A 17,108-nucleotide genomic window follows, 5' to 3' on the forward strand; every position below is an offset into this window, starting at 1 on the left:
GACTGAAACTAATATAATATAAGTAGGATTTGAAACTTTGCATGCTGGAAATACGATATAAAAAGGTTTGCGGTAACACCATGTATTGACTATCTCTAATGAGTTGGGGTGGTTCTGAAGAAGCTTTCTCCAGAAGACGATCAGAGCATACTGATCAAAAATGTCGAGTTGAAACCAACGGTTCTTTTCAGAACCACCCCAACTCATTAGAGATAGTCATTACATGGTGTTACCGCAAACCTTTCTATATAATATAATATAGACAAACTGATGATTACCAGTGATATGTTAAACTTTTCCCCACAGGTTCTCAGGCCGTATACCAACTTCTCCAGCTTAAGAATCTGGGATTATTTCAGACAAGAAGACTTGGCAGGTGGACCGTCGTTTGATCGGGAGCTGTTTGAGTTAGCCACAGCGGAAGACAAAGAGGTGCCACTCTTGCCATCCGATAGAAGGGTGATCAATAATTGCTATGACAACGCTACCCAAGCAGAGCCGGATATGCACATGTGGCTTCTGGAGGTTAGTAGACCAAATATCCTGCCACATGAGGGCGCTATTTCACAAGCCAGAGGTTGTGATCAGGACCCAATTTCATAAAGCTGAAGTGCGTGTAGCTAAGCACAACAAAATTATGCTTACCAGAATAAGCTCAAGTGTACAATTTGTGACTGATATGCTGCTCTTTTCAAAATTTTCTGTTTAAAGCAGCTTTGTGAAATTGGGTCCTGATGTTTTGACCCTAGAGTCCTGACGTTTTGATACTAAAGTCAGTCTTGAATGTTAAACGGGGGTCGTGGCCGAGTGGATAAGAACACTGAACTCAAGCTCTGGTGCTTCTGTTCAGCAGAGTGTGGGTTCGAATCCAGGTCGTGACACTTGTGTCCCTGAGCAAGACACTTAACTATAATTGCTTCTCTCCACCCAGGGGTAAATGGGTACCTGTGAGGGCAGAGATGGTTCTTGTGATTGATTTAGCCGAGTAGCGCATATTAATGTTGCACAAGGCTGTATACTCCCCACCAGGGAGCTGAGATGGTTTAATGAGTGAAATAAGGGCCAGTGACCAGGGGTAATAATGTTGGAAGCGCTTTGAGACGCCCTCCGGGTGTGACAAGCGCTATATAAAAACGGGTTATTATTATTATTATTATTAAATGACAACACAACCAACATAAACAAGTATACTGGTGTAACAGATGTACGTAGTTAGGTGGAAAGTGATAAAAAGAGAGAGAGGCAGAAAGCACACAGAAAAAGTAAGGAATGAATTAATAAGGAGACAAAAGTGGGGACATGTTGAGCAAACCAATCTGCTAACTAAGCAAAGTGTGATAGTAATAATAATAATAATAACAATGATGATAATAATAATAATCGCATTTCTATAGTGCCTAACACCTTCAAAAGAAAGTCTCTAAGCGCTCACAGGAAACAAAAGATGCCACAATACAAATCACTACTGTATACTATGGTGCTATTAGAAACTCGTCTTAAGATGAAAGATAAATCTAAGTGCTTTGACTATTTTCTCGTTGACAGGAAATGCTGCAGCTTGAGGGAGATCTTGGTCGGACGCCCCAGCACTGGAAGACGAGGCTAGACCGAGCTCAGAAAAGCTTCCCCAGTAGAGTCAGGATGAAGTCTCTCTCTGTTAAGATCAAAGAGGCCCAGATGCAGAGCATTACGGCTCACAAGAAAACCACCATTGATATACTGGTCAAGGTAAGTCCAGTGAATGAGTGATTGGGAGCACCGAATTCAAACTCTGGTGTTTCTGATCAGCAGAATGTGGGTTCGAGTCCCAGTCGTAACACTTGTGTCCTTAAGCAAGACACTAAAGCAGTGCCTTGTCCTTCAGATGGGAGGTAAAGCCGTTGGTCCTGGGTGTTGTGTAAACGCTTATAACGCATGTAAAAGAACCCAGTGCACTTATCGAAAAGAGAAGGGGTTCACCCCGGTGTTCCTGGCTGGATTGGCGGCATATTGTGCCACAGCACCTTGCAAACCATTACATGGTGCTATGTATAAGGAGTACGTGTAGGTCTCATAATTCAAACATAGTCCCACATGTACCTTGCAGGAATTACCCTATGTTTCAGCGCTTTGAGGCGCCCTTTGGTGTATAAATTGCTATATGAATACCGATAATTACTATTATTAATGAGAGAGTTGCGACATGTACATGTAGGGACCAGGGCCCAATTTCCTGGCTCTGCTTACCGTAACAACCGACGCTAACAGAAGCAGGAAATTCTGTGCTTACGTCGAGCGTATTTCACAGGATAGCAGGAAACTTGTTACTTGTGCGCGTTACTAGGCATTTTTCCCTCACAAAACTAGCGAAGAAATTCATCCCTTGCGCAGTAAGTGGAGAAGGGTGATTGTAAGCGCAGAATTTGGTGGTAAGTAGAGCCATGAAACTGGGCCCTGTTTTTTTCCAGTCACAAGGTTGCTTGCAGCATTCATCGGTCAAATTGCAGTACAACCCAAAATAATTAAGTACTGTTCAAAGACACACACTTGACGGAGGATACAACTAACTTTCAGCAGCCTCAATCAGGGGCCAATTTCATTGAGCTGCTTAAAGCCATTGGACACTTTCGGTAAACAGTATTGGCCAAGGCCCACACTTCGTGTATCACAACATATATATAAAGTAACAAACCTGTGAAAATTTAGGCTCAATCGGTCATGGGAGTCGGGAGAAAATAGCGGGAAAAACCCACCCTTGTTTCCACACGTTTCGCCGTGTCATGACATGTGTTTAAAATAAATCCGTAATTCTCGATGTCGAGAATTGATAATTGTTTTAATGTCTTCTCAAAAAGTAAAGCATTTCATAGAATAATACTTCAAGGGAAGTCTTCCACCATTACCTTCTGTAAACCCTGTAAGTTATTTGTAAATCTGTGAACAGTTTCCATTTCATAGTGCTGCTTGCCATAAGCACTCAAAAAAGGCATGCTAGCCTTTCTTTACTTACTGTATGAAAATGAATGACTTCACAATGCAAATCATGGCGTTTAAAGCTGGTTAATTAAATTGTCTTCCTAACCTGTGAAATGCGCTTACGCTTGACGAATTTGCCTGGGTTAGTTAGCACAAAAATTAGCTTATCGTCCTCATGTTCACTCGATCCTGACCCCATCCCTGGGAGATTTTTAATTTCTCCTCCTTATTCTTGTTCGTATTTAGGGCAAGAATATAATTGAGCCGCAGCCGAAAGGTTTTGCAGCTCATCATCATTTTGAGGCACACAGCTACATGACACCAACAGACTGTGACTACTGCTCACAGCTTTTGTTTGGCGCAGTCAAGCAGGGATGTAAAGGTAAGAGTAAAAAGAATCCGCTAATTGTCTCCTCTGAAGAAATGTAGGACTTGAATTAAAGGAACACCTTGCCTTGGATCGGACGAGTTGGTCTATAAAAAAGCGTTTGTTATGAAATGTATATGGTTGGAAAGATGTTTTAAAAGTAGAACATAATGATCCACACAAGTATCACTCAAAATTGCAACGTTTTTCATTTTACGCGAATTAACACGCCATTTATGGGAGTCCCATAAATGGCCGACCTTGTTAGTCGACGAGGTAAAACGAAAACCACGCAATTTTGAGGCATAGTTGTGTAGATCATTGTATTCTACTTTTACAACATCTTTCTAACCATATCGATTTTATAACAAACTTTTCAAAGACCAACTCGACCGATCCAAGGCAACGTGTTCCTTTAAAGGCAGAGGAAACTTTGGGTATTACTCTAATAACACTCTTAATAAAAATTGTTGGTAAGATGATATTCTAAAACATTGTTAGATACGACTCCCTTCTGAAAGAATGTGTAGTTTTAGAATAAAGAGTTAATTTTCATTCAATTAATTTGAATCTGAGAATGCGAGGCGCTCCCTAAGAGCAATTGTAGTGCTATGTAAGTTATACGGTCAATTTTTTTCTCACAAGATAGCTGCAACTGGTCAAATTACCTCTTGAGAACAATGTTACAGGAGGACATAACAACGATAACACAAACATGACAAAGCAGAAATGAGATTAAGGTTGACAGAATGTACGAAAGTGCTGTGCCCCTTTTTGTACAAATTCATAATGTTGCTGATGAAATTGATGAATTTTTGTTGTGTTTCTGCAGGTATGAAGTGTTCAGATTGTGGCTTTAACGCCCACGAGGACTGCGTGCCTAAGATACCCAAGCAATGTGTGCGCAAAGGATCAACCAAAGAGCCAAGCACTGGACCATCGCGACCAACATCAGACGAGGTTGTTACTGCAGGAACACCGGTTACACCAGCTGGAGTGTCAGGTATGGTACTTTACCATTGACAGAGTCAACTGTACAAAATGAACCACAAATAAACTATCCTTTAACCCTTAAGGTTCTTAAAGACCTGCTTGAACAAAAATGTCAAGTCGTGAACTTTGCTGAATTCCACTTAAAATGTTTTTGATGAATAAGGAAATCGAGTCATATGATTATAAATAGGTTTCAATTGTGTAAAAAAACAATCATTTTGTATGCCCTTGTCCAGAGCTTTTCTGCGAGATTTGCGATAAGCCCCGTTACGAATCACTCTCAAAACGTCATAAGTAGATAAAGCCGCTTTGTTGCAGCGTGGATGTATAACAAAGCAAACTCCAACAAATGACGTCAGCGGCATTGTCCTTTGACGCCCGCTCTCAACGGCAGAAGTGTTTTTAGTTTTTCAAAAAACCTTTAGGTAGGGGTCTGATTTTTTAATCGATAATTACGAAAAGTTCAGAAGTGTACACATATCAAAATTACATTAAAATGGTGAACAAGTGCATTATAAACAAGTAAAAATACAATTTATATTGAAAACATTCCGCTCAGGTAGCTGTTTAAAGTTTGACATGGTGTATTTTGAGTTCTAAACAAGCGATTAAAACACAGCAAAGAGCCACAAGTTTGTCCACCCTGCATGCTTGAATTTGGTGACGCAAATAAAACAAAACAACTTGTAATCATACTGATAGTTATCAAATGATTTTTGCGTACGGCTGGAAATCGATTGAATATCTATGGCGTATTTCTATTTAAAATTGCATGCATGCTAATGGGTTAACTCTTTCATGCGCCAACCAGTCACTAGACTAGTTTAAATCCTGTTCAAAGGGTATGTTTGTACATTCATCCCTTTACAGACAGACCCAACCCAAAATTTAACTAACTATAGTCACATTATCGACATTGTCCGACCAAAGGTACACGTCCAAGCCGGACCAAACCCGTTTTGCGATTTTCTGAGGACGGGTTTGGACACTTTGAGAACTAGTTTGGTTATCTTTGAAATTTCTATAAATTTTATTGTTGAATTATGTGGCATCCATTTTTTCATAACTATACTCAATGTTATTTGTTTCAACTGGTTGGTTAGGTTTCATTGTCAACATAAAAAATAAATGTGCATTGAATTGTGTTAGCACTGTATACTCAGTACTTTCCCGAGTCCTGTGAACAAAATATTACAGGCATGTTACTCGGGTGGGTTTCGAACCCACGACCCTTGCAATTCTAGAGCAGTGTCTTACCAACTAGACTACCGAGGTTGCCCGGGTAGCTACCGGGCAACCTCGGTAGTCTAGTTCCGAGGTTGCCCGGTTGCTAGAGGCTAGAGGCTACCAGGCAACCTCGGTAGTCTAGTTGGTAAGACAAGCTCTAGAATTGCAAGGGTCGTGGGTTCAAATCCCACCCGAGTAACATGCCTGTGATATTTGTTCACAGGACTCGGGAAAGTACTGAGTATACAGTGCTAACACACATCGGTGTATGGGTAAAAACCAAAACTAATATTCTTTATCCCCAATGCAAATTTGACATCTCTTGAATTGAATTGAATTGAATTGAATTGGTGTGGCCTAGCCTTAAGGAATGACTCTCATTGACTTAGAGAGGTGCATGGTGTGTGCGCTCTGTTTGTTTCCATTGTTTTATCTCAGCTCTGTGACTGCAAAGAGTCTAAATAATGCCATTTTCCACTGTGTTTCATGGACAATACTTGTAACATACAGTGTTCATGTCAGTCAAAAACACGAGGTGTGATAAATAGTTAGCATTATATCTTTTATTGTACTTTTAATGATCTCCTTTGAATCTTTACTGATGTACAAGTATCATGCAGTAGTTGCAATTCAGTTTTTATGCTGTGATGACTATTGTGAATAAACCTTTTATCTATCTACATTTATCTATCTATCTATCTATCTTTTAGATAGATTTAAATATTTAAAAATGTGCCTAATTTGCTACAAGTGTTCTCCATATAAACTCGATGTACATATTTGCAGCTTTGAATTTCTTTTATTGGTGTTTAACTCATTTGTATGTGGATTGTGATTACTGCAGATCCACCATCTCCTTTAGGAACAACCTCTACAGTGCAAATTCTCTCCTGGTGCACTTAATTTTTCATTCCTAATAATTTATCCGCATCCCACTCATGTATAGTGTTACATTCAACACTTGGGTAAAGATATTCATCTTCTTACTTTTTTAGCTCCAGTTTCTTATCTTTTTAAAGGTTGTACTTGTTTTGTTTTCTTCAGTTTTAGTGCATAAAATGTATTTGTATTCTTTTGTTTTTTTCTACAGCTTATAGGGTCACAATTAATCACTGTGTGTTATGCGCTATATACAAATGGTTAATTATCATTATTATATTTTATAAATTAAGGAATATTTTACTCGTGTGCTTGGAGAGGTGTTTAACATCTTTCATAATTTTGTTCATATAGAAGAGTTTGCGGTAACACCATGTAATAACAATCTCTAAATGAGTTGGGGTGGTTCTGAAAAGAGCCGTTGGATTAACTTGACGTTTCAATCAGTTTGCTCTGATCGTCTTCTGAATTTTGCTCATGTTTTTTAATCTTGTTGATCTTCAGATCGACAGGTGAATTTTATTTTAGAATATCCAAAAGGCAAAATGCTGGCTTCTTTAGGAAATTTAGCAGCACCTAATCTATTGAATAATTTATGATCTAATATTCGTAAGTTGCACCTACTAAGTCTTTTTAAGTCCCAACTTAAAAACTTTCCTTTATAAGGAAGCATTTAGTGATGTGCGGTGAGTTTTGTAACAGTAGTTTTTGTAGGGTTATCTTTTATTGTGAACTTCGTAAATGCTTTATTGTACCTAAGTTGTATTTTTTAAACTGTATTATGGTGTTTAGCACCTTTTTTGTGTATTATAGGCCTAAGGCTTTGATTTATTTTTTGCTTATTTTTACTAGTGTACTTTTTCTTAAACTTGTTATGTGTATTTTTCTCATGGTATTTTTACTGTTATGCGCCCCAAACACTAACAGGCTGTTCCTGGAGAGAGCGCTGTACATTTCCAATAATATTATTCATTATTAATTTTCTTGTTAATCTCGTTCTTGCTCATCATGTTCATTTTGTTAATCTTGTTTAATCTTGTTTAGGTTATGACGAGTTCCATGCTAAGATTGGTGAAACAAGGTCACATGAAGGCTATCTAAACAAACGTGGGGCCAGACTGAAAGGATGGAAGCAGCGGTGGTTTGTGCTGGATGCTCAGAAACATCAGGTAGAGGGAGTGTCGCAGGGTTCGACCATGGGGCCTTTGTTATCATTCAATATATAAATAGCTGTCAGCAGTCATTACACACAAAGTGAAACTGAAAATTAATGTCTGCACACAATGCCGAAACGTTCATTGGAATTTTGTGAAAACCTTGTTTGGCCCAATTTCATGGCGTACGCAAAGATTTGGTGCTTGCAGAAGCAGAGAATTCCATGCTTACGTCAAGCACATTACACAGGTTAGCGGGAAACTTTGGCTTGTAAACATGCATACTCCACGTTACTAGGCATTCTACGCTTACACAGCTAGCACAGTATGCGTAGAATGGTGATTGTAAGCGCAGAATTCGGCAATAAGCAGAGCCATGAAATGGGGCCCAGATGTCCAAACAAGGTTTTCACAAATTCAAAGTCTCTTTTTTTAAGGAAACATTTTCTTAAGCACTTGTAAAAGACTTGGTAATCCTGTGGCAATACTTAAAAAATACTTTTAAAAATCCCTTAAAAACTAGTTCTGAACCTAAGTTCAAATTATCTCTGTTGTGATTGTCTTTTAGTTGCGGTATTACGAGACAAGAAACGACCCCCACTGTAAAGGTATCATTGACCTAAAGGAAGTAGAGTCAGTCCAGCCTGCATTCCCCACGGCTGGAGCACCCAAGAAATGCGACGAGAGTGCTTTCTTTGATGTAAGTATCATTGCACTTTGAAAGTTGTAGTCCTTTCGCTGTTTTTAGTTCCATATTTGAGCGGAAGGAATGTTTTTAAATGCATTTTAGAATATCTGGAATACTGAAAGCCTACAAAGAACAATTCAATTCAGTTCAAAAATAGTTTATTAAAACATGTCTCGCAGTTAAAAACTGAATTGCACACGCCAACTTCAAATGTTAAAAAAATACATCAAATAGAAATTAACAATAAAGATATTAAACAAGAAATTATTATTATATATACATTGTCAAAAACACATTAGTAAAAACCAAGTTGGCGATATTATATATACACTCATAATTATATAACAAAGGCGAAGATTCAAAATTGACAACTTGGGTCCTATTTCTTAAAGATGCTAAATAGAAAATATTTGGTAGTAGAATACCAACCAGCTTTAAATTACAGATTTCGAGGTGTGTCAGAAAACATTTTCATCAAAATGTCTTCTCTTTTTTGCTGTTTTGATGCAGTTGAAAACAACAAGGAGAGCCTACAACTTTGTTGCGGACACGAAGCCAGCTGCAGAAGAATGGATAAGCCGAATACAAGACTGTTTGTCATGATGAGCGCCCTCTAGTGACCTTTGTTAATTAGACCACTAGAGGGCGGTGTCACAGTTGCCCTCTGGATTTGTATATTCTTAGTCATTATCTTTTTTAATCTTTGTACGTGTTAAAAAAATCAACTTCCCCTTTAATTGAATTTCGGTGAGATAAATTTTCCTTTGGTTTTCTGTCCAGCTGTGTACCTTTCATATATTGGAGAATTAATGCAGCTTCTTGTTTTGGGGTTTTGTGACCACAGGGGGTTGTTTTGTGACCACAAGGAATTGTTTTCTTTCTGTTGGACAAGGTCAAATTTAGGGCCTGAATTGATTTGTTTTGAATCTATTTTGACATCTCTTGGTGTCCAACCCTGATCGTGCTTATTAAAAAATACTTTTGTCCGGGCGCATAAGTTGAAAAGGAAACCGCAATAATGTTCCTTGAATTGTCTTAGAATTTGTGCATTCTTAAAGGTGACTTAGGAAATTAGGGACAATAAGGAAATTAAGCCAATATGATAAAATCATGACTGGATTGATTTAAAAGTTTGTGTATTTTTGTCAATTCATTGATCTTCTGAAATTGGAAGCCAGTTTTTTTATTTCTTTTCTGTTTTTGTCATTCGCTGTATTTTTTATTTCGTCTGTTCTTTTTCCGAAGGAAAAACAAAATGTTTTAAATTCATGCTGCAGTTGATGTTGTAAAATCGTTTTATTTGAATAATGCTCGTTGAAAGAATGACCAAAATGATGTGTTTGGGTGAAGTTGTAGGAATTCACCACCCTGAAAGGGTTTGCCGTGGATTTTGTAACACAATTGCATAGATTTTAGAAAAAGAAATATATATATATTTAAAACAAGAAACACTTACAGAAATCTTTGAACACAACAATAGTTGTTACTGACTTTGGAAAAAGTATGCGGTTTTCCCACATGATCTGTAGTCATGGTCAACATGATGGCACTATGCGCAGCTTGAGCACAAAAAGGAGCTTAGCACATCAACAAAATTATGCTCACCAAAACAAGTTTACCAGCCAACCATGTCACATGTACTATTTGTGGCTGGTAACCTGCTTATTTTGGCTTAGCAGACAAATGTTAAGCAATATTTTTCTGCTTAAGCAGCTCTATGAAAGGTTCCTGATTAGCAAGGAGTGCTCCCTGCCGAGTGAGGCCTCCCCTACTGCATGTATATCATGTCAAAAACTGAAACATACCAATAGATCCCTTGCGTAACGCAAAACGCTACACGGATCCTGAGCTCACGTTTTTTAAATGCAAAGAACAGCTATCGTCAAATTATTTGCGACCTTTGACCAAAGTGAGGCACTTTTTTTCCCAAGTGAGAGCATGTGAACCTGTGATGTGCAAGGTCCAAAGAAGGAGCTTCATTGGTTAACAGTTTAGCCTTGTACAAACTGCACATATCCAGTGCTGGACACCGGCTATGCAATCGATTCACAGGGAACCAGGGAATGACAAAATGTTCAAAATTTAGATTCACTATGACTAAGTTTCATAAAGCCTGTAAGCACAAAAACTTACTAAGCACCGAAAGAAGTATTGCTTTACAGAAACAGGTTACCAGCCACAACTGCATTACATTTACATAGTTGTGACGGGTGCCCCACTCAATTTGTGCTTTGCAAAGAAAATTGCTTTATGAAATTTGGCCTCGACTTTGTAGTTTTAAAATCAACTTTGGATGACACTTGACCTGGCCGTGCGCTTTATTTAATCTGCAGCGACATTGGTCAGATTTTCAAATAAATTTCACTCCATGGTGTGTATATAATTGTTAATAAATTTTTGGCCATCAATTAATAACCATACTTTTTGGACGAGTTTAGTGTCAGGTATGATATAATGAAATCTTTTGAGTACATAAGTGGTAGGAATGAGGAATTGTTCTATTTAATGACATACCCTGAATTAAGGGTCTTTTACAGACAAATATTTCCACGAATGTTCGGAGAATTTGTTGAGTTTTTTTCTCTCTTTAATTATTGTCAAATTTGTGTACAAAGAGTGAGCGGTTGTAAATATTACACGATGGTCATCTAGATTGTAATCATTGGCAGATATTTTATTTAAATGATTTTTAAAAGAATCACAGTAACAACATTTTTAAGAAAAAGATTTGTGATTTCTTACTTGCAGCTTGCAAAATGTCTTCTTATTTCTTATTTAAAACGGAATTGCTGGCGCATTTGCAATTTTGAATGTGCTTTTTTCATTGGAATGAAAAAGTCGGACAATAATTTTGAATTCCTATTAGGCAAAGGTTGTGAAAGACTATGGGATTTGTTTTAAGCCTGTTCTGGCCCGCACAGTTTTGAGGTTTCAAGCTATATTTGGTCTGGGTTTGAGTGTAATCAAACTTACTGACAATGGTGATCAAATTTGCAGGGTTTTGTGCCAATATAAGCGAGGTAAAACTTTCAGTTTTGGAGACATCGTAGACTTGTGGACAAGTCTTAAAATGTAACGGCTTTTACGTGGTCAGACTGCTCTCTCAATATAGCTGCCTTCTAATTGTACGCAACACTACAAATTTATCTTGAGATGAGTTGTCAATATCGCCATATTGTTTTTTATCTTCAAGTACGTGCTCGCCCTCAAATCAGATTTGCAGAATGGAATGTTGGTATAAACCTATATATTGAACGGCCATATCAAACCCTGTTCTATTGCGCTGTTCTATTTGCGTATAATGCAGTACGAAAAAGCTGTTTGAAAAACGCACATCTGCAAAAAGCAAAGGTAAATGCTTGGAGATCAAATAGTTATCACACGCGCGCTTGGCCCCGCTGGATATACGTATGCCTCCCTTAATGTATGGATGGGTACTGGTACGTCACAATTCTAACCCCATTTTGGATTAGAATTATGACCTCATGCATGAATATTAAGAGAGACACCAAACTTTGCTTAGCAAGTGACACTGACATGCAACTTGAAGTTTAATCTGAGCTCTTTGTCAAATCAAGCCCAGAATTGACTAACCTTTGCCTGATAGGTCAAATAAACTTCTTCTTTTGCCAGATTTGACTTTTAAATTGTTTAGTTTCAAAGCAGAAAACAAATGTATCTCTTTTTGCTATTTATTGACGATGGTCATACTATTTGATATGCTGTTTAATACATTTAATATATAATTATTGATACCATTTTTCATACTTGAGTAGAATTGTATTACAAGTCATGTAGTATAGAATCCTGCAGTGTCTGAGTTAAGCAGTTTTGACAATAGCTATTTGCATTTTCCAGCAGTGGCCAATATGAATCTGCTTACTGGTAAGCAAGAATTTGGCACTCTCACTCTAACATTGTAAGCAAAAGTGTATTTCACTGTTAAGATTATTTTTATGGTACCTGTGCGTGTTCACAATAGACTTGAAGGGTTGCAACTCATTCAGGTCAAATGTCATTGGTCTGCGTACTGTAGCATTCTGCGCTTATTGCGCGCTGTATCGCGCAAAGTTCAATGGGCCGTAAACGCATAATTCCGCGGTTAGCAGAGCCATGATATTGGGCCTTGCATACAACAACGGCCAGCAAGTTTGTGTGCCCTTGCCCAAAAGCTGCAAATACCAAGTGGAACTTCAGCTATGGACTACATGGCCCAATTTTATAAAGCTGTTAAGCAAAAAAAGAAAATGCTTAGCAAATTTCTTTGCTAAGCACAAATTGAGTGGGTTACCAGTCACAGTGATGTTAACTTTATGGCATTTTGGTTGGCGATCTATTTCTGCTCAGTGCTTAGCAAGTTGTGTTGAGGGTTTAGGAAATGGGCACTTCAGCATAATTTATGATAAGCAGAATGCGTCTGCTTACTGGCTTTATGTGCCGATTTTGTGCATGAGTTTCCTTTGCACAGAGCTGCTTACCAGAAGCACTCAAGTAGGCTTGCTAACCTTCCTTTGCTTACAGTATAAATAACTGATGTCACAATGTGAATCCATGGTGTAGGGGAGCAGGCTGCCTAATTTTCGTGTAAACCTGTGAAATACACTTAAGCTTGAGCAAATTGTTCTGCTATAGTAAGCACAAAAAATTGCTGACCATTAAGCAGACCTATTAAAGTGGCCATTGTGCTTGAATACGCACATTATAAAAGATGATGGACCATTATAATACTGATGGACCACAAGCCGGTCGCCATGGCTTAGATGAAAGGTTCTAGCGGCTGCTGCCATTTCTTTAACAGCTTTTAGCCAAAACAACTTGATTCAGATACAAACGCCATAATTTAATCAATTTTTTCCACATTTTAGAGTGGCGCTTAATATCTCCCCAGGGTGCTTTTTCACTGGGGCTTGTAAAAAACTTATTTGTACATCTTGTCTTTGGTGAATGGTGATAACTATTTACAGCGTGTGATTATGTATTTATTGTGACCTTCCCTTGTATGCCAATAATGTGTAATGTATTTATTTGAACAGAGGTTTCAGCTTCAATCGCAAGGTGTTCTTTTTTCCACTTTTGGGACATTTTTATTGCTTGGATACTATTGGTAATTACTCAAATAAATTATTATCATAAAACCTTTCTTGGTGACTAAACACACACAATATCGTGTGACAAGGATGATTTTGTCTTTCATTATTATCTCGCAAGTTGGATGACCGAATGAGTTCTAATTTTCACAGGTTTGGTATGCATATGGGATAAACCAACTGTGATGTGAAGGCTAGTCTTTGACAATTACCAATAGTGTCCACTGTCTTTAAAGTGTTTACTAGAACACAACAAAAATAAGGGCCAGGTTAGTACTGAATTTATTATAACAATTTTTAGGGACTTCCTGATTTACTGGTTGTATCATTGTTGCAGACCAGGGGTTGATTTGACAAAGAGTTAGGACTAGTCCCTAATCCTAGCCTAGGAGATATGAAAAACGTATTGCTAGTCCTATTCTTAGGACGAGTAACTCGCCCTAACTCGAGATAGGACTAGTCTTAACTCTTTGTGAAATCCACCCCTGGAATTACATGCAAGCCATGAAGGCCATGACCTCCATTGTCCCTGGTCGTGGCCTTGGTGCCCCTTCAAAAGTTTCCCAACGACTTAAAGACTTTCTAATGAAAGTGCCCTTTGCAACATGAAAATGGCCTTGCCCTTTCAATGATAAAATTCCAGGAGTGCGCCTACAGTCTAATGCTCTTTTTATGTGGCCCAATAATTTGACCTAATAATTAATTTGACATTTGCCCTTTATTGGAACTAGTACCAAAACACTAATAGCGGCCACAAATTGCCACAATTTTTTGCGAACTTCTTTCAAAACCTAAATGGGTACAAGTAGAGGTAATTCTTGATCGATAGTTCCCCCTTGACGTCCATTGTAAAGTTGGCCATCTTTATGCACTATAGGAAAGCTCCATTCAAACAAGAGGCTAAATTCAGGCATGAGAATCTTCCGGTTTAAACCGGAATTCCGTTTTTTTTCCTTTGAAAGTTGTGGTCTCTGAGTTCGATGTGAATTTGCTATAAAATTCGGGGGGTAGGTTTTGGGGGGTATACATTTTGATTTCTCTAATCCCTCTTCTCTAGTCAGACAATGTAAGTTTACCTTTGTAATTGTTATTATCGCGGATCCACACGGCGTTCATGAAAAAACCGGCACTTAAACAATAAATTGCCGTCCAGCAGTTGGCCCAGTTTACGGCTTGTGGTGGTCTTCCTGGCATCGCGCATGCATGCAGCAGCAGCGACAGATGTATAAACTTGCCTCATTCCTCGCTTCGTTTATAGTGGTACGGTTTAATAATGTTTGCGTGTAATGCGCTTGCTGCTACAGCAAAGATAACACGTGTGGAGACTTTTGAAAGTCTACTGAAAAAACAATGCACGTGTTTTGCACCATGTGTAACCGTGTACGTGCAGGTTTGTACACGAACCAATGAGCGGCGCGGCACGAATCTGAGATCGCCGGCAGGCCATGGCAAACTGGTACCTTTTATTGCCTCACAACCAGCGAAAGATATATTGGGAACCAGCGAACACACTGTACGTCCGGACGACGTGCTTTCTTCGTTGGTTCTATTTCTATGTTGGGGTCTAATCTCAACCTCGTTCCAGTTATACTCTATGCTGAATAACAACCTCTTTCTCAAAAACACATCGCTCTCGCCAAAAATTAATGTGCGTCGCCGACGGATCGTTAAAATCACAAACATTTAATTGAACCGAATTTCAAATCAAGAACCTATAAAAATGGCTGTTGGTGAGACAAAAAGAATTTTCAAGGGCAGAAATAAGGGATAAGATCGTCAAAAAAATAAAAATAGTGTTATTATTATTTTTTTTTAATTATTCTTTTTTCCCCTTCTTTTTCTGGAATTGTAACAAAATCGCAGGCGAACCCAAAATTGTCTGAATTTTTTGAGCTTTACATTCCTTATTTTCCCTTAAACCTATTATTTTTGTTTAAAAAAAGGAACAATCATACAAAAGTAGCTCACTTCTACTGGAAAAATAGGTATCAGAAATGCATCAGAGACCACCACAGAGCTTCTAAAATACCCATAGCTCCCAGGGCCCTTAAGCGGGCCCTGGATCCCGGCCGTAAGGGACTTCGCACTGCGCGCTCGTGTTGCTTCGAACACAAAAATGATGGAATATTGACATTTCCAATCAACTGAATTTTTTCCTGTTTTTTTATCATCACCCATTCTCATGCCTGTAAATTAAAACATCCTTTTTATCTGACAACTAACACCTGTTATCCTTATGTGAACAGTGAACTTAATTGGATCATGCACAAATCAGTTAGTACTGCTGACAGCACTAGGCAGATTACATGCTCATGGAACAAGAACCTGTTAAACATGAGGTTTGAGCTTAAGGCTTGCTCTGTTAGAACCTCTTTATATCTGTGCTGTTAATAGCATGGGTTTACTATACATGCAATATTGACCATTGCAGGTTTTTTTGCCTTTTTTTTTCTAAATAAGTTTGCCAAGGTCTAGTGTTGATCCTAGCACTGGCTACTTTTATTTAAACAGCAATAAATTTGAAATGGTGGTTAACTGTATGAAATGCTATACACGTCTGAGATACATGTTAAACCATGGGAGAGAGGTTTCGTTTTTTAAATGTAGATGTTGAATGCCAGTTTGTATTTGCTGCAATTCTTGTAAAAGCGAGCATGTTGCAACAGGATGCAATTTTGAACTTAACATTAATTTGTTGATTTATTGGTGTTGTTTAATAAGTGCCCCTTTGTGAATGGTCTTTATGCACAAAGGGCAGGCAAACTGCCAACCAATGTCTTATCAATTCTGGTCCCATGTTCAGGAGTTGCTTAAGCGCAAAACAACCGTGCTTACTGGAAAAGGGTTACCAGGCAAAATACCATACCATGAGTGCTGTTTGTGAGTGGTTGCCTGCTTATTTTTGCTCAGCAGATATTTGTTGAGCAATATTTTGTGCTTAAGGAGCTATATGAAGTTTGTGCTGTAGTGGTTAAGGAAAGTTAAAATGCGACTTAAAATGGATTGATCTACTGACTATTGCGTAATTATATTCACCCCTGCTGTCTGAATGGAATTGCCTTTTCTGGTGATGGATTCCTGACAACAGAGGGCGCCTCAGCAATTGTACTAAAAATAAAAATTGTTTTTTTCACTTAACAAAATGTAATTCCAAAGGGTTGAAATTACTTAAGGAGTTTATCGTAAGCACTTGCCCCATTGTGGTAGTAGTAATAGGTTTGTTCAATCACCTTATAAACATGTACAGCGTATTAAGTGCAATTTAATAACTCGGAAGAATTTTGTTTTTATAAAGGAATAATATTGTGATATTAAAAAGCATCATTTGGTTTAAAGCGTCATATAATTTTGTTGTTTCGAGTCCAAATTAGTTTTTTTCAATAACTTGTATACAAATTTTAATATAACAATAGAGTGTCAAGGAAAAGCAGTTTAGAGCATTAAATACGAGTGTGGTTGGCTTAGTCTTTGGGTGTGGGTTCGAACCCGGTCAAGGCGAAAACCAATTATTGATAATTCACCATGCCTCAAGTCCCATACTGCAATAGTTATTGCTCAAAGAGTGTCATGGCCGAGTGGTCATAAGAGCATCAAATTTAAGTTCTGGTGCTAAGTCACTGGAGTGTGGGTTTGAATCCCAGTCGTGACACTTGTGTCCTTGAGCAAGATACTTTACTATAATTGCTTCTCTTCACCCAGGGGTATAAATGGATACCTGTGATGGTAGAGGTTGATATTGTGTATGACAAAGCCTAGGG

General features: G+C 38.2%; 1 protein-coding gene across 13 annotated transcripts in view; it reads left to right on the forward strand.

Annotated features, from left to right (window-relative positions):
* The window catches only part of LOC139954037 (myotubularin-related protein 13-like), a 106,734-nt gene extending 90,049 nt beyond the window's left edge, over nucleotides 1-16,685 (forward strand). For all 13 annotated transcript variants that reach the window (XM_071953683.1, XM_071953689.1, XM_071953693.1 and 10 more), the window contains 7 exons: nucleotides 307-525; nucleotides 1,546-1,728; nucleotides 3,202-3,337; nucleotides 4,155-4,325; nucleotides 7,466-7,590; nucleotides 8,144-8,275; nucleotides 8,774-16,685. In XM_071953683.1, the coding sequence (XP_071809784.1) occupies nucleotides 307-525; nucleotides 1,546-1,728; nucleotides 3,202-3,337; nucleotides 4,155-4,325; nucleotides 7,466-7,590; nucleotides 8,144-8,275; nucleotides 8,774-8,866 (1,059 nt within the window). In that variant the 3' untranslated portion in view covers nucleotides 8,867-16,685. The remainder of the gene's footprint in view (nucleotides 1-306; nucleotides 526-1,545; nucleotides 1,729-3,201; nucleotides 3,338-4,154; nucleotides 4,326-7,465; nucleotides 7,591-8,143; nucleotides 8,276-8,773) is intronic.
* The last annotated feature ends 423 nt before the right edge of the window (nucleotides 16,686-17,108 follow it).

The sequence above is a fragment of the Asterias amurensis genome, chromosome 22 (assembly GCF_032118995.1).
Source record: "Asterias amurensis chromosome 22, ASM3211899v1".
NCBI classification, from domain to species: domain Eukaryota; kingdom Metazoa; phylum Echinodermata; class Asteroidea; order Forcipulatida; family Asteriidae; genus Asterias; species Asterias amurensis.